The sequence below is a fragment of the Balaenoptera physalus genome (genome assembly GCF_965194825.1).
Source record: "Balaenoptera physalus genome assembly, chromosome: 11".
NCBI classification, from domain to species: Eukaryota; Metazoa; Chordata; class Mammalia; order Artiodactyla; family Balaenopteridae; genus Balaenoptera; species Balaenoptera physalus.
The window spans coordinates 105,390,818-105,413,304 of NC_138896.1; the positions used below are offsets into that span (position 1 = coordinate 105,390,818).

At 42.2% G+C, this 22,487-nt stretch overlaps 1 protein-coding gene across 7 annotated transcripts in view; it reads right to left on the bottom strand.

Annotated features, from left to right (window-relative positions):
- The window catches only part of LOC309639020 (phosphatidate cytidylyltransferase, mitochondrial), a 264,790-nt gene that overhangs the window by 225,502 nt on the left and 16,801 nt on the right, over nt 1-22,487 (bottom strand). For 6 of the 7 annotated variants that reach the window (XM_082415725.1, XM_082415720.1, XM_082415729.1 and 3 more), the window contains 2 exons: nt 9,908-10,053; nt 1,020-1,185 (listed from right to left, as the gene is read on the bottom strand). In XM_082415725.1, the coding sequence (XP_082271851.1) occupies nt 1,020-1,185; nt 9,908-10,053 (312 nt within the window). The remainder of the gene's footprint in view (nt 1-1,019; nt 1,186-9,907; nt 10,054-22,487) is intronic. The other variant, XM_082415727.1, reaches the window with a different exon arrangement.

Consider the following 22,487-nt stretch of genomic DNA (forward strand, 5'->3'; position numbering starts at 1 on the left):
CATCTTACAACCAGTGGGTTAGGTGACGCTCGAAGGTCATTTTTTTCACTTTAAAATCTGCTTAAGTCTGCTGGTTCTCAATTCCAAGATGTGAAAAGATTGGGGAAAAAAAACACCAAACGTTTCTGCCTAGGAGGAAAACTTATTCTGAAATCACTCAGAGGACTCCTCGGTGAGGACAGCGGGACAATCCTTCAGGCCCTCAGAAAGGCAGAAGAACTCACACCACGACCAGAAAAGACACGCCTCCACATGTATCTTCAGAAGAGGTACCCGGCGCCCTAGGCACATGCTCCGCTCTGCCCGCCGGGCAGGTCTCTTCACGCGACACCGTCACGGTGACTCGCATCCTGCCAGGCGGCCGGGCTGCTCCCTGGGGAAGCTCAGCAAACACCTACTCAACGGTAAATGGTGTGCTCATCTGAGGGAGGGCATCATTTTCAATTTCATGATTTCCTTACTTACTGACTGACCTTGTAGATTACCTATACCACCTCAAAAGGCAGCAAGTCTCTGAAGATCAGGCTCAGATTTTTGGCCCACATTGGGGATGACGTGAGGAACAGGGGCCGTGTTGGAGCAGACCTACTGTGCGCACAGGAGCCACATGGAGGGGGCGTCGGCCGAGGAGAGTGGTGTTCTTGATGTTATAAAAGCATTAAAAATGTCACCAGTCTCCATCCTCCTCAGACCCCCATGAAGAACAAACACATGTCTTTGAAATAACTTCTAAAAGTTATGCCCTTGGGACCAAAAGAATCATTGTTTCCCTCTCTGTCAGTGATTTAGGACCCAGGGATCTGAAAATAGAAGGACTTTCAGCACCCTACTTCAAACAAACAAGAATTTGGGTTGGGAAAACCCCCAGACTGTTAGTGCTTTCTTATTCTGAGAGGAAATCTCTCTCTCTGTCTCACTAGGCAAGAAAGAAGAGAGAACCTGTCTCAGCCACAAGCAAAGTTTGCTCCCCCCGACCCCCTCCGGCCAACACTTCCTCCCCGTCAGATTCATGCACGTACCTAGACGCACCACGTCTCCACAGTCGGGGTCATGAGCCACTTGTAATAAAGTTTCTTCCACATCTCTGTTTTTTCCAGGAGGGTCCATAATATGATTTATTTGCTGCTGTAAGGTTTTGGGCAATGTCATTAGCTGAGTGAACTGTCCTTCTGGGCTTTTATCGATCTAAGGAAAAAAAAAAGATGATGTCTATGGAAAGTGCTTTGAATTCTATAAATATTCAAAGCACATGGCTTCTCCTTAAAACCACACTAACATATATGAACTCACGCCTAGTAGACTAGGCAGCGTGCTAAAGACACTTTCTCCTTTCTGAAACTGAGTGCCTAGGTGTTGATTCTAAGTTCCTTCAAACAAGTGAATTCTTTGCCTATGATATTCTATTTGTACTTAAGAATAGAAATCTCTTTCAATAATCAATTTTTGACTCTCAGTTTTAAAATTTCTATTTGTTCTAAATCCAGTAGTTAAAGAAAGTAAAGCTTCAGCTAAGATTCATTGACACACCTGCACATCCAAGTACTCATTTTCTTTTATTTATTTATTTAAATTTTACTTATTTATTTATTTATTTTTGGCTGCATTGGGTCTTCGTTGCTGCGCGCGGGAGCTCTCTAGTTGCGGCGAGTGGAGGCTACTCTTTGTTGTGGTGTGCGGGCTTCTCATTGCGGTGGCTTCTCTTGTTGTGGAGCACGGGCTCTAGGAGCCCGGGCTTCAGTAGTTGTGACATGTGGGCTCTGCAGTTGTGGCTCACGGGGTCTAGAGTGCAGGCTCAGTAGTTGTGGTGCCCAGGCTTAGATGCTCCACGGCATGTGGGATCTTCCCAGACCGGGGCTCGAACCCGTGTCCCCTGCATTGGCAGGCGGATTCTTAACCTCTGCGCCACCAGGGAAGTTCCCCAAGTACTCATTTTAAACACAGGGGCACAAAGTAACATAGCCAGTAACATGCAGCCAATCAGAGTGGGATCTAAATTTGTGTCTCCTGTCTGTAGGGCCTTTTATGTACCATGCTGTATTTCATAAACTGTAGGAATAAACTGATGACAGAGACTAATCTTTATTCACTTTTAATCCCCTGGCACACAGTAGGTACTCAAAAAACATCGGTTAAATAAGAGGATGAATAACTACACCAATAAAACTTAGTTGTCATTATTTCTTAAATAGCAGTAAGTTATACCAAGGGTTTCTGTTCCCAGTGTATTCTAAAATACATCAAATTTAAAGAAAAATACAGAAATAAAACATATATAAAACTATGCATTAGACTTTACTTGGAAACCTGTGAATCAAAAGTTATCCATAGAGCTAAGCCCACACCCAGCTTCCCTAACTCCTAGTCTAATATATTTTACGTCATGGAACTAAAGTTTTCCAAAATCATGTAAACATCGACTGCCTGCCAAGGTGAAAACCAGTACCACTGCCCTCGGCAGCTCATCACATTATTCTCCCGGTAAGAATCTGTCTTGTATTCTTTTAACAAATGTTTAGGTTGTAACTTTAAGAGAACAGTAAGAAAAAAAATTAGATAAATGAATGTATTAAATTTTAGATTTGGATTTTCCAGATATGACCAACTTTCTTAATAATTAGAATTCTTTCATTCTACCATTTTTTTCATTCAACAAATATTTACTGAGTATATGCCAATGTCTAGATTTTCTAGTTTTATCTATAAAATCTATGCAAAAAAGAAGAAAATGCTATTATTTAGTGGCTCCAATAAGGTGAAGTTTTTTTTAACCTAAATATTTCATATTTATCATTGAGATGGTCCTAAATTCACAGCATTCAACCTCTACTTAGCTTTGGCTAGATAAATGACAAAAAATGTGAATATTTCTGTAAAATATGCTAGAAATGACATTTATAGACTCATATTTTGGGGCCAAGTATTGAGATTAGGTCACTAGGATCTTATATTTCAAGGATTTACCTATGAAACTTCCAGGAATTTTAGAGATGCCAAAATGGCTGAGTAATACGAGGAATTAGAAAACAGTATTTGCCACTGCTTTCTCTTGAGGAAAAGAATGCACTGGAGTTTTTGTTTGAAAGCATGTGTTTAAAGACAAAATATTAGGTGACATGTTCAAATAAATTGCAAAATTCTAATTATCCTTACTCTTTAATTCTCATTAAAACACAAAAGTGAAAGCATTCAGTTAAATTATGAGTCAAATTGCATTTTAAAAGCAGACATGGAAAAGACCACATGTTCTATGATTCCATTTACAGGAAGTGTCTAGAATAGGCAAATCCACGGAGTCAGAAAGTAGATTAGTGGCTGCCTGGCGGGAGGGGAAGCTAGGTACTGCTACTGGGAATGGGGTTTCTTTTTGTGATGAAAATGTTGTAAAACTAGATTGTGCTGATGGTTGCACAACTCTGTAAATAGACTAAAAACCACCGAATTGTATGCTATGTAAATTGTATCTCAATAAGGCTGATGTTTTAAAAAAGCAGATATGGTCATATGATAGTGGATGCTGTGTTGTACCGACCAGATCCTGGCTTTGGGGGCAAGGTACTCATTCTGCTAGCTGCTGGGAAAGTTGGCTGACGCCCTCTCTCAGAGTCCCTCCCAGAACTGTCTGCAGGCAAAGGGAGCTGCCTGTATCCAAAGACTGGAAAATGCAGGAAGGAGTACAAAGGCCTGGCCTCTTTGCCCCAAGTGGGGAGAGCTAGGAAGGGCCATCGAGCTCCATAGTGCCGTCACAGGATCAGATGAAGTCTTTGTTTCTAATCTCCCCAATCCTGATCCTACACAATTGGTACCAAGAGTGGTCCTAGAAAGCACATTCTCAGACAGCATTTTGGAGCTATCGCAGTGTAGAAGGCCAAGTGGAAGCCTCTGAAGCTGCCGTTCTCACCCCCTGGCCAAAAGAGTAATGAAAAAACAAAACCACATCACAGGAGGAATGGCAGAGATTAATGCCACCTATAGACCTGAAGGATGCAGGGGTGTGATGTTTAATTTTGTATGTCAACTTGGCTAGGCTACAGGGCCCAGTTGCTTGGTTAAACTTGAGTCCAGATGTTACTGTAAAGGTATCTTTCTAAGTCAGTAGACTCTGAGTAGCAGATGACCCCGTTAATACGGATGGGCCTCATCCAGTCAGCTGAAGGCCTTGTGAAAAAAGACTAAAGTTTCCTGAGGAAGTCGGAAGTCTGCCTCCAGCTTGCCCTCGGACTCAAGAGTACAACACGCTCTTCCCTGGGTCTCCGGCCTGCTGGCTTGCCCTGAAAATTTCAAACTTGCCAACCCTCACAACTCTGCAAGTTAATTCCCTAAAATAAATCTTTCTCTATGTATCCTATTGGTCCTGTTTCTCTGGAGAACCCTGACTAATACTAGAGCTGATGGTCCCATCATATCTCCATTGAGTCTGGTCTTCACAAAATCCAAATGGATTCTGGCAGATTGTAGCAAACCACCACAAACTCAACCAAGTAGAAGCCCCGTTGTATCGGCTGTGCCAGAAGTGGTAAGTCTGCTGAAGCGCATCAACAGAACCTCAGGTGCCTGGACGGGGCCACAGGCCTGGCGAATGCACTCTCTGCCATCCATAGAGGAAGCAGGATCAGAAACAGCTCACATTCACACAGGACAGACAAGAGTACACCTTGTGACCTGCCTCAGGGCTACGTGAACTCCCCCACCCTCTGTCATAAGATATTCAAAGAAAACCAGACTATTTGGATATTCTGTATAATCTCACTGGTCCACTACATCAATGACATGTTGCTACTATCACCTGGTGACCACTAAAGGGCAAGTACACTGGAGGCCTTGGTAGATACATGCACCCCAGAGTGTAAAAGATAAACCTCATGAATTTTGAGGAGCCCACCGCATCAGGGAGGTTTTTAGGGGTCAAGTGGTCTGGAGCACTCTGGGACATCCTCTCCAAAGTAAAGATCAACTTACGGCATCTTGTACCTCTCACCACTAAGAAAGAAGCACACTGCCTGATAGGCCTCTTCAGGTTCTAGAGGCAGCATATTCCACACTTGGGAATAATGCTCAGAGCCATTTACCCAGTGATATAAAAGGATGCCAGGTCTGTGAGGGGCCAGAGCAAAAACGAGCTCTGCAACAGATACAGGCAGCAGGGTAAGCAGCCCTCCACCACGTGGGCCATACCTCCCTGTAAACTATGGTACTAAAGGTATCCTCAGTGTACAGAGAAGCCGTGGGAAGTTATGGTGGGCTCCCAGTAGGAGATCACAATGTAGACTGCTATGGTTCTGGAGCAAGGTCACGCCATCTGTAGTGAAGAACCACACACCATTTGAAATCAGCTCCTAGATGCTACACCCTGGCAGAGATGGAGCTTCTAACCATGGGACATCAAATGACCATGTATCAAGAACTGCCCATTATGAACTGGGATCTGCCAGATTCACCAAGTCATAATGTCAGGAAGCTCAAGAGAAATCCACTGTAGGATGTAAGAGATACACCAGCATTGGACATGAGCAAAGCCAGAGGGCACAAGTCAGCTGCACAAACAGGAAACCCAGACCCCCATAATTTCCACTGTTGCACCAGCACATAATGTTCTACTTCTCCACTGGCTCATGCACATGGCTACAAGGAGGCTTTTGGAGGAGGATAAAGGCTGAGCTTGCTTCATGGATGATTTGGCTTGTAGTATGTACGAGGTGAGAATGATGCATTACAGCCACACCCAGGGATAGCCCTGGAAGACACTGATGAGGGGCTATCGTCCCAATGAGTAAGCTGCAGGTGGCACACCTGGTTACCCACTTTACATGGAAAAAGTGGCCCAAGATAAGAATATATAAAGACTCAAAGAGTGGACAATGGTTCATTGGTTGGTTAGGGACCTAAAAGGAAAAACGTTAGAAGGTGGAAGACAGGATTTGGGGGAAGAGGTATGTGGATGGACCTATGGGAGGGGACACAAAGTATGAAGATCTTTGTATTGTACGTTAATGCTTCCTTCAGAGAGCATCCAACACAGAAGAAGCAACAACAACCAAAAGAACAATTTAGCCAGTTGATTCAACAGGCACTGTCATCTCAGTGATGGCATAATGGCTTGTAGCAGGAGTAGCGGGCGGTGGGGAGAGAGGCTCTGCCTAGATCCAATATCAGGGGCTTGTACTCACCAAGGCTGACTGAGACACTGCTGCGGTTGAAAGTCTATCCTGACAGCAACAGAGGCCAACACTGAGATCCTCAAAACACGACCATCTCCTGAGACTAACCAGCCACTTGGTGATAAGTTGACTACACTGGATCCCTTCCACCTGGGAACAGGCAGCAACTCATCTTGCCTGGAAGTGACTCATATTCTGAGCATGGGCGTGCCTTTCCTGCCCACAGGATTCAGCCAATACAGGGCTACTGTACAGGGCTCATAGAATGTGTGATTCACTGGCATGGCTGTACCATGCAACATAATTATGGGACCCACGTTAGAGCAAAGGAGGTGCAGTGGTGCAGGACGGGCACAGGATCATGGCTCCACTGTTCCTACCACACAGTGAGCCAGAGCTGCCAGCCTGGGAGAGCAGTAGTTCTCAAAAAGGGGACATTTTTGGCCCCCACAACAAAGAATTATTCAGCCTAAAATGTCAATAGTGTCACTGTTGAAAAACCCAATGAAAGAGCTTTGAAGAAGAGCTGAGCAATAGCTTAGAGATGATACCCTGTGACAGTGGGGCACAGTATATGCCCTAAATTAATGGCCGTTATAGAGTACTATGTTCCCAACTGCTAGACTACATGAGTCTGGGAACCACAGGGTAAAAGGAGAAACAGCCTTGCTTACTGTCATTCCCAGGGACCACCTGGGCAATCTGTGCTTCCCATCTCAACAACTTTAGGACTGTGGGTCTAGAGATCCTAGTTTCCAAAGAAGAAATGCTTCTCCCAGAGGACACAGTAAGCATCCTATTAAACTTAAAGCTATGAGAGGGCAGACAGCAGAAGCAACATGAACTACATTCCTGCAGCCTGTAGAACAAAAACCACATTCACAGAAAGATAGACAAGATGAAAAGGCAGAGGGCTATGTACCAGATGAAGCAACAAGATAAAACCCCAGAAAAACAACTAAATGAAGTGGAGATAGGAAACCTTCCAGAAAAAGAATTCAGAGTAACGATAGTGAAGATGATCCAGGACCTCGGAAAAAGAATGGAGGCAAAGATCGAGAAGACGCAAGAAATGTTTAACAAAGACCTAGAAGAATTAAAGAACAAACACCTAAAAGAATTAAAGAACAAACAAACAGAAATGAACAATACAATAACTGAAATGAAAAATACACTAGAAGGACTCAATAGCAGAATAACTGAGGCAGAAGAATGGATAAGTGACCTGGAAGACAGAATGGTGGCGTTCACTGCCGCAGAACAGAATAAAGAAAAAAGAATGAAAAGAACTGGAGACAGACTAAGAGACCACTGGGACAACATTAAACGCAACAACATTTGCATTATTGGGGTCCCAGAAGGAGAAGAGAGAGAGAAAAGACCTGAGAAAATATTTTAAGAGATTATAGTTGAAAACTTCCCTAACATGGGAAAGGAAATAGCCATCCAAGTCCAGGAAGTGCAGAGAGTCCCAGGAAGGATAAACCCAAGGAGAAACACACTGAGACACACAGTAATCAAACTGACAAAAATTAAAGACAAAGAAAAATTATTGAAATCAATAAGGGAAAAATGACAAATAACATACAAGGGAACTCTAAGGTTAACAGCTGATTTCTCAGCAGAGACTCTACATGCCAGAGGGAGTGGCATGATATATTTAAAGTGATGAAAGGGAAGAACTTACAACCAAGGTTACTCTACCTGGCAAGGATCTCATTCAGATTTGACGGAAAAATCAAAAGCTTTACAGATAAGCAAAAGCTAAGAGAATTCAACACCACCAATCCAGCTCTACAACAAATGCTAAAGGAACTTCTCTAAGTGGAAACACAAGAGAAGAAAAGGACCTACACAAACAAACTCAAAACAATTAAGAAAATGGTAACAGGAGCATACATATCGATAATTACCTTAAACGTGAATGGATTAAATGGTCCAACCAAAAGACACAGGCTCGCTGAAGGGATACAAAAACAAGACCAATATATATGCTGTCTACAAGAGACCCACTTCAGACCTAGGGACACATACAGACTGAAAGTGAGGGGATGGAAAAAGATATCCATGCAAATGGAAATCAAAAGAAAGCGGGAGTAGCAATACTTGTATCAGATAAACTAGATGTTAAAATAAAGACTGTTACAAGACACAAGGAAGGACAGTTTCAGGAGAAGAGCTGTGCATCAAGCCTAGAACACAACCAGCCCCGAAAGGAACAGGGGACACAGGGCTACAGGAAGAACGTCCCCGAGAAAAGCAAGAAACAGAGAACACACCTGATGTGTCTGTCTACAGTGGGAGATGTTTTACAGATTTGTAGCAGAATTTGAGGGTGAATTAGTTACAGGTACGTAGAAACTAAGCAAGTGAAAGAAATGAGATGGTGATTAACTCCAAGAAAAACAAAGTTGTACAGGAAAGGAAATTTCATAGTAGTATAACTTAGCAATGAAGAAAGTCAGTTGTCATAATAAAGTAAATATCGACTATTACCCTAACCCAAAATTATGTAATAACTATACATGGAGCATAAGCGGTGGAGGGGCGGGGGGGGGGAGGAGGAGAGAGAGAAAGAGAGAGAGAGAATGTATGTGGGTTGATTGCAGTGCATAAGAGAGTAAAAAATCCTCATTTTCCATAGAAAGATGACAAAAATAAAGTACAAATAGAAAAAAATCAAGAATAACAATCAAATCATATTACTTAGAAATATGGAGGTAAACATAAGAAGAATCAGTGAAGGAGACAAAAGCAGTTGCTCTGGGAAGCAGCACAGACAAGTAGGAAAGTGTACAGCAGGGAACTGCTGCTTTTTGTTACAAACCTTGGGGTGCCACTTGGTTTTTTAAACAATATGCATGCATTACTTTGAGAAAAGTAAAAATTAAAAACAAAAAACCTCAATCTAAAGCAAACATGGCAAAATCTGTTAACCTGAGTGGTGGGTATTCTGGGCATTCATGTTATTCTCCAATATTACATTTAAAATAATTCCTACTTTTTTAAAGTTCCCTTTCAGTTCTAGAAATGCCATTAATTTGTCATTCAACATAATATTAATTGCCCCTATTATGTGGAAGAGGAAGAGCATTTAAAAAGTAAAATAGTGTTCCTTATCTTAAAGATAAAAAACTATGAATTCTATAGTTTAAAACATCTTAAATGCAAATTACTTTTCTCAAAGGAAAGGCTCTTTGATTTTTCTTTTCAAAAAATTTAATATTTTGAAGAATGCCTTGAAAGAAAGTTTTGTTTGATGTATCAAAAGAAAAGTTCCAAGACATGATACATATAACAAGTGGGGAAAAAACAAGCTTCAGAATAACTGGTATGAATACATTTATGTAAAATAAAACCAAACAAAAAAGACCAAACTGCTTCATACATGTGTATATGTACAAATATATACAAAAGTACATGCAACAAGATCTGGAAGAAAACATGCCAAACTGTTAATAAGGCTACCTCTGGGGAGGCAGATGGGCTTGGGGATGGAAAGAAGGTAATTTCAGAGTTGATTTTCACTCATTTTTGATTAATAATTAACATACATAGTAAGAACTTCAAATGGCAAAAAAGACACACGGTGAAGACCAGTCCCCACCCCCTGCCTCATGTCAGCCCTTGGTCCCCTTCTCCAAAGGCAGCCTCTTACTACTAGTCACTTACTAGTCATTTGTGTACCTTTTAGCCTTATTTCAAATATATGGAAGAACATAAATCCACAGGATTTCCCACAGATAGTTTACCTCCAGGCTGCCTTGCTGGATTTTATACACCACTTGGGGATTCTCCTGTAAAATGCTGCTGTAGAGCTCACGAAAGTGGGCTATGTTGGGCTTCACAATATTCAACACTTTTGCCTTATCCTCTCCGACAACCATCCGAAAGTCACCTGGTTAAAACAAACAGAAAAACGAATTTTCCACTGTGAATTCACATTCTGACCTGTGAACTACAGTTCCCCAGCTGACACTGCACTAGTTCAACCTGGCAGGATCTCTCATTCAAAACACTTGCTTTTCCACCTTAAAACCGTGAACACAGTACCCCAGAAACACAGGCACATGTTTGGGGGGAAAGAGAGCCTCTCAAGTCACAAAGCCCTTTAGCCAGTTAAAATATAGTTACCTAAGTACAAAAGGTAGTCACCACTGAGAGGTTAATATGTGTTTGTTTTTCCAATGCAGAAGCTTCTGTATTTATAAACTTTCATCTTGTGAACAAAACTCTGCCTGTGACCAATCACAGAGATGGGGGTCGTGTGCCTCACCATAGCTGTGTCCTTGGTACTGCTTACTCAGCTTGGCCCTGCTTGCTGTTTGCATGAGGGCTTTTGAGGCGCTTTATGAATATAAATAAACTTATTATATTTGATAAGGGCAAGGTTTACATTTAAGATAAACTTTAAAGCAGATATAATTTAAAAAATTGCAAGTGGTGAACTTGCTGATCTTCTAGAGAAGCCAAGAGGCAACTGGGACTCCTGGGGACACAGATGCTGATGGCAGCCATTCTGAGGAGCTCATTCTACCATGAGGACACTGGTGCTGGCAAGTGACATCTTGGAGTCCTCCCTGTAGCCTATCAGCACCAGGCCTGCTCACTACTGGGTCAGAACCAGCCCCAGGCCCTACATCCAATCACCCTTGGACAAGCCCCAACCACCAGCAGGCCAGTGGCCACCACACAGGCAGGGCCTGGCAGCTAACTGGCAGGGACCAGCCCTGCCTATGAGCATGCCCAAAGAAGTCAGCCCCACCACAAGAGAAGGGCCCATGTGGCCCATACAGGGGGCACCCCTATATAGCCCTGGTGACCAGAAGGGAGAGTGCTGCTGGGACCCATAGGACATCTCCTACATAAGGCCACTCCTCCAAGATTGGGAAACATCCAGCATCACCCTGATGCCAAACCAAACAAGCAGGCAGCATCACCCTGATACCAAAACCAGACAAACATGCCACAAAAAAAAAGAAAAGAAAAGAAAAGAAAAGAAAAGAAAAATACAGGCCAATATCAATGATAAACTTAGATGTAAAAATCCTCAACAAAATATCACCAAATTGAATTTAACAATATACTAAAAGGATCACACACCATGATCAAGTGGGATTTATCCTAGGGATGCAACAATGGTTCAATATCTGCAAATTAATCAATGTGATATACCAGATTAACAAATTGAAAAATAAAAATCATATGATCATCTCAATTGATGCAGAAAAAGTTTTTGACAAAATTCAACATCCATTTATGATCAAAACTCTTAACAAAGTAGGTATAGAGGAAATACACTCAACATAATAAAGGACATATATGATAAACATACAGCCAACATCATACTCAATGGTGAAAAGCTGAAAGCATTTCCTCTAAGATCAGGAATAAGACAAGGATGCCCACAGTTGCCACTTTGATTCAACCTGGCATTGGAAGTCCTAGCCACAGCAATCAGACAAGAAAAAGAGGTAAAGGGAATCCAAATTGGAAAGGAAGAAGTAAACGGTCAGTGTTTGCAGATGACATGATACTACACATAGAAAATCCTAAAGATGCCACCAAAAAAAACTATTAGAACAAATGAATTGACTAAAGTTGAAGGATACAAAATTAATATACAGAAATCTGTTGCATTTCTATATACTAACAATGAAATATCAGAAAGATAAATTAAGAAAACAATCCCATTTACACTGCCATCAAAAAGAATAAAATACCTAGGAATAAATCTAACCAAGGAGGTAAAGGACTTGTACTCAGAAAACTATAAGACACTGATGAAATAAACTGAAGACTACACAAACAAACGGAAAGATATACCATGCTCATGGATTGGAAGAGTTAATATTGTTAAAATGACCATACTACCCAAGGCAACCTACAGATTCAGTGCAATCCCTGTCAAAGTACCAGTGGCATTTTTCACAGAACTAGAATGAATAATTCTAAAATTTATATGGAAACACAAAAGACCCCCAAAAGCCAAAGCAATCTTGAGAAAGAAGAACAAAGCTGGAGGTATCATGCTCCCTGATTTCCAATTACACTACAAAGCTACAGAAATTAAAACAGTATGGCACTGGCACAAAAACAGACACATAGATCAAAGGAACAGAACAGAGAGTGCAGAAATAGACCCGCACTTATACGTTCAATTAATCTATGACAAAGAAGGCAAGAATATACCATGGGGAAAAGACAGTCTCTTCAGTAAATGGTATTGGAGGGCTTCCCTCGTGGCGCAGTGGTTAACAATCCGCCTGCCGACGCAGGGGACACGGGTTCGAGCCCTGGTCCGGGAAGATCCCACATGCTGCGGAGCAACTAAGCCCATGCACCACAGCTACTGAGCCCATACACCACAACTACTGAGACAGTGCTCTAGAGCCCGCGAGCCACAACTACTGAGCCCAAGTGCCACAACTACTGAAGCCTGCGTGCCTAGAGCCTGTGCTCCACAACAAGAGAAGCCACCACAGTGAGAAGCCCGCGCACCGCAATGAAGAGTAGTCCCCGCCCACTGCAACTAGAGAAAGCCCACGCCCAGCAACAAAGACCCAACACAGCCAAAAATAAATAAATAAATAAATAAAATTAAAATAAATAAATAAAAAAATGGTATTGGAAAACTGGATAGCTACATGCACAAGAATGAAACTGGACTTCTTTCTCACACCACATACAAAAATAAACTCAAAATGGATTAAAGACTTAAAAGTAAGACCTGAAACCATAAAACTGTCAGTATGAGCTTTAATATCAGTCTTAGCAATATTTTGGGGGGCTTTGTCTCCTCAGGCAAGGGACATAAAAGCAAAAATAAACAAATGGGACTACATCGAACTAAAAAGCTTTTGCACAGCGAAGGAAACTATCAACAAGATAGCAGTCTATTTAATGGGAGAAGATACTTGCAAATGATATATGCAACTTATACAACTCAACAACAAAAAAAACCCAAACAACCTGATTAAAAAATGGGCAGCAGGGGCTTCCCTGGTGGCGCAGTGGTTGGGAGTCTGCCTGCCAGTGCAGGGGACACGGGTTCGAGCCCTGGTCTGGGAGGATCCCACATGCCGCGGAGCAGCTGGGTCCGTGAGCCACGATTACTGAGCCTGCGCGTCTGGAGCCTGTGCTCCGCAACGGGAGAGGCCACGATGGTGAGAGGCCCGCACACCGTGATGAGGTGTGGCCCCCGCTTGCCGCAACTGGAGAAAGCCCTCGCACAGAAACGAGGACCCAGCACAAGCCATAAATAAATAAACAAACAAACAAACAAAATGGGCAGCAGATCTGAATAGACATTTTTCCAAAGAAGTTTTATACAGATGGCCAATAGACACATGAAAATATGCTCAAATCACTAATCATTAGGCAAATGCAAAATAAAGCCACAATGAGATACCACCTTACACCTGTCAGAATGGCTATCATCAAAAAGACTCCAAGTAACAAGTGTTGGCAAGGATGTGGAAAAAAGGGAACCTTCATTCAGGAATGTAAATTAGTACAGCCACTACAGAAAACAGTATGAAGGTTCCTCAAAAAATTAAAAATAGAACTACTGTATGATCCAGGAATCCCACTTCTGGGTATTTTTCCAAAGAAAACAAAACACTAATTTGAAAAGATATATGCACTTCTATGTTCACTGCAGAATTATTTACAACTGCCAAGATATGGAAGCAACCTAAGTGCCCACTGATGGATGAATGGATAAAGAAGATGGGATATATATATATACACATACACACACACACACACAAACACACACACACACACACACACAATGGAATATTAGCCATAAAAAAAGAATGAAATCTTGCCATTTGCGACAACATGGATTGACCTATAGGGTATTATGCTAAGCAAAATAAGTCAGAGAAAGACAAATACTGTATGATTTCACTTATATGTGGAAACTAAAAAACAAAACAAACAACAAAACTGAAACAGACTCACAGATACAGAGAACAAATGTATGGTTGCCAAAGGGGATGGGGGTAGAGAGATGAGTGAGATAGGTGAGAGAGATTAAGAAGTATAAACTTCCAGTTATAAAGGAAATGTCACAGGGATGTAATATACAGCATAGGGAATATAGTCAGTAACGTTGTAATAACTACGTATGGTGACAGATGATAACTAGACTTACCATGGTGATCATTTTGTAATTTATAAAAATATAAAATCACTGTGTCGTACACTGAAACTAATATAATACTGTAAGTCAATTATACTTCATTAAAAAAAAAAGCACCAAAGGCTGCCTCTATATGATGCCAAAGCATCTGGAAAAAAAGTATGAAATTTAGTTTAAAAAAAAAAAGACTACGCTCAGTTTAAAGTCAAAAAAAATTGCAAGTGGTGAGAAATGAGGAACCTTACATTTGCCAGTGGGATGAACTGAGCTGCAAAATACTAATTCCAAAGGACAAAGAGCAACTTTTGAGGCAAACTTAAAGTGCCCTACCCTGCCCATGCCACTGGCGACCATCAGCAAGATATGGGGGCAAAAGAGTGAGGAAATGGGAAAACTTGTGTGAACGCCTATTGGGCTAATGTTAACTCAGAAGAGGCTGGGCACACGTGAGGACCCTCTGGGGAAGCTTGGAGAAAGCCACGTGGCTGAAGCCTCTGCTGGGCAGAGAGAAAGTCGTCTCGGGGAGGAGTGAGGTGGAAAGAGCAGGCAGATACCCCAGCTGCTGAGGAATCCCCTGGGGGGAGGGTGACAATGTAACTTATCCTCCAAACTAGGTCACTTTTGAGGGTGAAGTGGGAAATGCAAAGTCATCAGGACAAGTATAAACTGGGCAAACCAGGACATGTGGTTACCCTCACCGATTTCTTTTCTTGGGAGCAGGGAAGGGAATCATCAAAATTATGACCAGCCACAGCAGATCTTCTGGAGCAAACTACTGGTCTGTTTGGAAAAATAAAAAGACATCCAATAGTAAGTATGTACTTCAGTAAGGAATAAAATACACTGGATTTTTAAGTTTCAAAGGACCAACTTACACTACAATTTGGTAGAAAGCATGTGAGGACTATAAGCTTTGGAAAAAGCCTTACAAACAGCCTCTGGAACCCGACCTTTGTGAGATGAGGTCAGGACTGGTTAGGGCAGTGAGCTCAAGTGAGTCCTGTCCTAACAAGCTGCTCAAATACAGACGAGACTGTTTTTTCACTATTATTTTAAAGGGAAGAGAGTTACATAGTTAAACCCTGGGATGACTGCTAGTGAGGGTGTAGAGAAATTGGTTCTTTCACATAATGCTTTTGACTTTATAAACTGCTAACATACTTCTGGAAGCGGTGAATGATGAAACCTCATCTATGGAGAGGAAGCCCCAAGCAACAAACCCAAACAGAGGTTAGGAAGCAAAGTTCACTGAGCATCTGCTTTGTCATATTACCTCATTTGTCCACGCACCTGTCCTCTCAGGTGGATGCTGCCCTATCCCGATCTAGCACGAAGGCAACAGAGACACAGGGATGATGGAACCTGCCTGAGGTTTCCCAAGAAGCAACTGAATACATTCCACACACACAACTGTTCACTGAAGCACTATTTATAACACTGAAATCCTGGCAGCAACCAAACGCCCCAAGACAGGGGAACGGTGCACCCACACCTACCACGGAGCAGGGTGCAACCACTAAAAATTACAGGAACAACACACTGTGAGATGGAAAATGACCATGTAATAATGTGCAGCTAAGAAACCAGGATACAAAAGTACAAGAAGGAAACAACTGTAGAAAAACAGGAAAAAGAAGACAAAAGGACTATTTTAAAATGGTTACGTTTGCTCTAATAAGATACACATTTATTGTGGGCTTTTTAATGGCCTGTGCTTCACACTGGCCGTCTCGCTCAGGGCTGGCAAAGCCTCGTAAAGAAGGTACTGATTGGGACTTCCCTGGTGGCACAGTGGTTAAGAATCTGCCTATCAGAGCCGGGGACACGTATTCAAGCCCTGGTCTGGGAAGAACCCACATGCCTCGGAGCAGCTAAGCCCGTGCGCCACAACTACTGAGCCTGCGCTCTAGAGCCTGTGAGCCACAACTACTGAGCCCACGTGCAGCAACTACTGAAGCCCATGAGCCTAGAGCCCGTGCTCCGCAACGAGAGAAGCCACAGCGATGAGAAGCCTGTGCACCGCAATGAAGAGTAGCCCCTGCTCGCCGCAAACAGAGAAAGTCCGTGCACAGCAATGAAGACCCAACACAGCCGAAAATAAATAAATAAATAAATTTAAAAAAAAAAGAGGGTACTAATTATTCTCAATTTCAATGATGAGGAGATGGAGTTGCAAAGACAGCTTGCCCAAGGCCCAGCCACCTCTTAGTATCAGGGCAGTGATGTCTTAGGTACTAGTTTTACTTCACTTTGTAATTTTCCTCCATTTCCCTCACTTCTGTAATGTTGGCACACTACTTCTAGCATTTTAAAATAAATTCACAGAAGCACAGACATGATGTCTCAGCAAATGTGAATGGAGAGGCAGCTGGGTTAACTTTCAATTGTGTAAATCCTTACGCTTTTATTCAGAGCCTGTAAATGTTTTCTATTAATCTCTGAAGGGATGAAATGTCATCAAACTCTGAATCTAACAGGCTGGCTCAGAAGTGAAAGATCAAATTGCATCACTGTTGAGTTCTAAATATTTGTGCCATTTCTTCTCCCCTGTACATTCCACAAACAAAAAGTTCTTATATTTTAGATAGTAACTTTCTCAGAGAGGGACTGTACGTTACCAAAATGTATGGGTACACAAATCCAAATCCTCCCCAAAGAACAACTGCACGCCATGATGAAAGGAGCTGGAAAATACTATGGACTTTCTGAGAACGAGGACTGAAGCTTATTCGTCCCTGAACCCCCAGCTCCTCACGCGCTGCCTGGCACATGAAGGCACATCAATAAATGTCTGCTGAACTGAATTTCTCCAACTGCTGTGCAGCAGAACCGGCTCAGTCATGGGGAACAGCAAGCAAATGGGCTTATTACCCGCTGCTTCAGAACAAAATGAATAAAATCGTGAGCACAGCATGAACCAGCATCTGATCATAAGAATCAATTTTTCTTACCTGCAGATACATGTTTACAACAAAATACAGGGATTGAGAAAAACTGACTGCTGACTTTTATTTTATGCCTCTTCTGGTGGGTTTAACTCTTAACTGCTCAAGCCAGAGAACTGCCAGTCTAATTCAATGGGTAACCAAAAGGGTAACCTCTCCTTGATCTGAAATAAGACAAACTCAGAGGCTTATAACCCATCTGTAGCTGGCCCGCTCTATGATTCCAGCATGTCCGCAGCGGTCAGGGACGTTATTACAAAGGTAGGGATGTGAGTGGAAAGGCCCCGGCTCTCAAGTCTGGCAATGTCCCAGGGTGGCTGCGGTTGAGTTACTTAACCTTTCTGAATCAGTTTCCTCCTCTGCAAAATGTCTGTAATAGTCATACTAACCTCACAAAATTGCTTTTAGGTTCAAATGATTAAGGTATTAGAAAATGCTTTGTAAACAGTGAAGCAGATGTTGTTGTGACGACGTGTATATGGGAAGGGCAAGGACAGAGGGTGCAGGAAGCCCTGAGTTTTTAAGATACTGACTGGGTAACTTTCCCCTCTTAGACTAACTGCATTACTGCTGTCATCTCAGTTCAATAAATATCTGGGTGGTTTCTAAGTGCCAGGAGCCGTGCTGGACTCTGGCGATACAAAGATACAGGCTCTGCCCAGGCGGCAAGTGACATGAAAACAGAGCATTTCAGTGCAGGTTACAACGTGGGACTCCCAACGTGAAAGTGTTCAGGAATAGGAGACCAAACTGGAAGTCGACATGGCAACGTAATACTCACTTTAAACAGTTTTTTTTTTTTGAGATGTAATTCACATACCATACAATTCATCTATGTCAAGTACATAATTCCATGCTTTTTAGTATATTTACAGGGCTATGCAACCATCTAATTTTAGACCATTTCAACCTCCCTAAAAGAAACCCTGTACCAACAGTCACTCTCCCTCCACCCATCCACCCCCAGCCCCAGGCAAAGACTAATCTGCTTTCTGTCTCTATAGATTTGCCTATCCTGGACATTTTATATAAGTGGAATTGCACAACTTATGGTCTCTTATGATTACCATAATGTTTTCAAAGTTCATCATGTTGTAGCACTTATCAGTACTTATTCCTGTTTATGACTAAATAATATTCCACTGGATGGATGTACCACATTTTATTTATCCATCTCTCAGTTGATGGGTATTTGGGTTGTTTTTACTTTTTGGCCATTTTTTATGAATAACGCTGCTATGACCATTTGTGTATGACTTTTTGTCTGGATATATGTTTTCATCTCTCTTGGGTAGATACCCAGGAGTAGAACTGTTGGGTCATATAGTTACTCTGAGTTTAATATTTTGAGGGACTGCCAAACTGTTTTTCCAAAGCGGCTGTGCCATTTTACATGCTACCAGCAATGTATGAGGGTTTCAGCTTCTCCACATCCTCGTCAACACCCGTTCTCATCTGTCGTTTTGATTGTAGCCATTGTAGTGGGTATGAAACAGGGTCTCTATGGTTTGTTTGACATTTCCCTAATGACGAGTGATGCTGAGCATCTTTTCATGTGCTTATTTGCTATTTGTATACTTTCTTTGAAAAAATGTCCTTTGCCCATTTCTATATTAGGTTATTTGTCTTTTTACTGCATTCTAAGAATTCTTCATACATTCTGGATACTTAGTCCCTTATCAGATACATGATTTGTAAGTATTTTCTCCCATTTGGTTGGTTGCCTTTTCACTTTCTTGACAGTTTTGTTTGCAGCACAGAAGTTTAATTTTTATATAGTCCCATTTATCTATTTCTTCTTTTGTTGCTTGTGCTTTTGGTGTATACCTAAGAAACCACTGCATAACCCAAAGTGACTCTTCTAAAAGTCTTACAGTTTTAGCTCTTATATCCATGATTCATTTTGAGTTCATTTTCTGTAGGGTGTATGTTAGGGGGTCCAACTTCATTCTTTTGCATGTGGACAAAATAATTCTTATTTTAAAAAAGATGACTAAGGCAGTATTTCTAGGAGGTAGCCTAACACATCATTCGAAATACATCCCCAAAATACCTCCATGGCTGCAGAAAACATACCATCACTGCACGTGGAAGAGAATGAGATAAGAATAAATAGCTGATGTACTCAGTGATATAAATTTGAATCATATATAAATTTTTTGGGACTTCCCTGGTGGCACAATGGTTAAGAATCCACCTGCCAATGCAGGGGACACGGGTTCAAGCCCTGGTCCGGGAAGATCCCACGTGCCACGGAGCAACTAAGTCCATGCGTCACAACTATTGAGCCTGCACTCTACAGCCTGTGAGTCACAACTACTGAAGCCTGCGTGCCACAGCTAGTGAAGCCCACGCACCTAGAGCCTGTGCTCCACAACAAGAGAAGCCACCGCAATGAGAAGCCCGCGCACCGCAATGAAGAGTAGCCCCCGCTCACTGCAACTAGAGAAAGCCTGCACGCAGCAACGAAGACCCAACAACGAAGACCCAACACAGCCAATAATAAATAAATAAATTTATTTAAAATAAATAAATCAATAAATCAATCAATAAATAAAATTTTCTCTTCCTTTAGAGAACACATAACGGAGAGGTGCAGGGAGGGACGGGGAGGAATCAGATTTATGATACTGGTTCGGGAAGGAACCAATGTCACGACCATCCACGCATTCATTCATCAAGTATTTACTGAGCACCTAGTACACGTCAGGTACCACTGTAAGCCCTGGAGGACAGTAAGCAAAGCAGGCAAGAACGTCTGCCCTCAGCATCCTAGTGGTAGAACAAGGACCAGAGACAAGAATCCCAACAAATGAACAGTACTTCAGATGATGGAAAGTGCACCGAAGAAAACACAAGCTGAAAAAGCTCACCGGAAATGGGGAGCGAGACACAAGGGGCCCTGGGGAAGAGTGTCCCAGGTGTAAACCAGGAATGACACATGCCTCACAGACACTTTGTAGAGCAGTGAAGGGCTAAGAGCAAGGGTTCTGGAACCAGAGTGGCTGTGTTCTAATCCAAGCTCAGGACTAGAAGCTACATGACCCAGGACAAGCTACTTACTTCTCTGGGTTTCGGTATCCTCAAATGTAAAATGGAAGCAGCAGTAGTTGTTAGTTTACAAGTTTCCAGGATTAAATGAGTTAATACATGCAAAGCACTTACAACAATACCTGACACACAGTAAGTAATCCAGAAACATTAGATATGACTGGTGATTAATATCCCTTCAGGAGTGTTGCATGCTCAGAAATTAGCAAGTGACTGAGTAAAAAGAGTTCCAAGTGAGGCTTCAGCAAAAGCTCAAGCTTGCCAAGCCTGGAGAAGTATGCTTCCAAATTATTCAAAGAGTCAATCCCTAACATGCAAGTCATTCAATGACACTGCTTGCAAGGTCACAGATGGTGTGACTGTCATGGAATAAATCTTAACACTCTCACCCCAGAGAAAATGTTTCTTTACTGGCTTTGACCAGGATCCAGAAATGGGGATGTTTACTCACACTTTAGAGTTCGGGCACCCATTTCTAATTTTTTTCTCCAAGAATCACTCAACTGGCACTTCCTCACTGCTTTGTCTTATTCCTAGAAGCAGCTGAGACTGCGTTCAGACAATCTGGCATCAAAACAAACCCATTATCTCTCTTACTGACAGTGCTTGAAGGTGTCTTTTGTTTCTTAAGGACTGTAAAGGGCCAAGTGAATCCACCTGATTTAAGTACTCTGCTCACTTAAACAGGCATTATTTGTCAACATGCAACAAGTTCTATGATTATTATAACTGACAACATAATTCCAATTTGGAGAATGTGTCCAAGGAAGTTAGACAACTTCCAACTCTGCCCCCTTCCATACCAAAGTAATCTGGCCAAAGTGATTCGCAGCAGTGTCATTAATAAAACAATGATGGACGGAGGCAGGCTGAGCGCCCACCAATCACTGAATGATCGAGCAAATAAAGGTGTCTCAGCCTGAGGAAAACCTCTGTAGCCAGCAATAGTACACAATAATAGTAATAAATAATAATAGCAGTCACTTTCTGAGCCCCAACCATCAATGAGGTATGAAGCTGGGGGCTTTTATAAATATTATCTCATTGAAAACCTTTTTATGAGATAGTTATTTCTGTTTTACAAAGAAGAAAACAGGCTCAGAAAGGTTCCAGCACCTCCACAAGGCTGGTGTTCAAACTCAGGTCTGACTGTAGTCTTGCCCTTTCTAAGTGGCTGTGTTTATACAAGCAAACATGTATCCAGAATAATAAGGGCTAACATTTACTGAGCATTGACTATGTGCCAGGCACTGGGCTAAGCACTTTACATGTATGATTTAATTTAATCCCTATAAAAACCTTTTTTAGAGAGAATTTCTTTAGAGAGAACTTTTTTTTTTTTTTAAAAGAAACTGAGTCACAAGGAGGCAGAAAGTTAATTAAGGTTACAGCTAAGATGTGAACCCAGGAGTCTGACTGGGTCTTTAACACTTTACTAATGCTCCCTTCCATGAAGTAATATTATGATTTAGAAAAAAAAAAAAAAAGCAAAGTACTAAATATCAATAGAATACTTAATTGAAGCAGTTAATGGTTTGACCTTGATTATTTTCACGTGAAACTGTTCACATCTCTGAGGCACTGCCCTAGTTCGAGCCCTCATCACCATCCAGACTTGCCGGGCTCCGTCCATCCACCCAACACACATGCACAGATGCCTGCCATGAGCCACGGCAGAGTTCCGGAGGCCAAGGATACAGGGCAACCGACACAAACTCGGTCCTAACTATCCTTCCCACAGACTCCTCTCTGCCTGGTCCGCTCTCACCCGGGCTCTGCTCACAGGTCCTCAGAGGCTGGTGCTCAGTTCCAGCGTCACCTTGGGAGAGGCCTTCCCTGGTTACGCTAAAGTAACGTCCTCCTTCCTCCCCTAGTCTGTGCGGCCACGTGTTTGCTGTTTTTTTAACTACAAAGAAAGCCCCACGAGGGCAGGGACAGTGCCTGCCTTGTTTACTTCCTTCATCCCCAGAGCTTACAAGGGCGCCGGGCAGAGAAGACTCCCCTAATTATATGCTGAATGAAAAAACTTTCCTGTTTTTAGTCTCTTTCCCTCCTGCACACTGCTGGCAAAATTATCTTTCCACAACAAATCGTGGACCAACTTTCAATGCTTGAAAACTTCTGTGGCTCTTAGTTGTTATTGCTTGTCAAATTCCCACCTCTTCACTTTGTATTCAATGCCCTGCC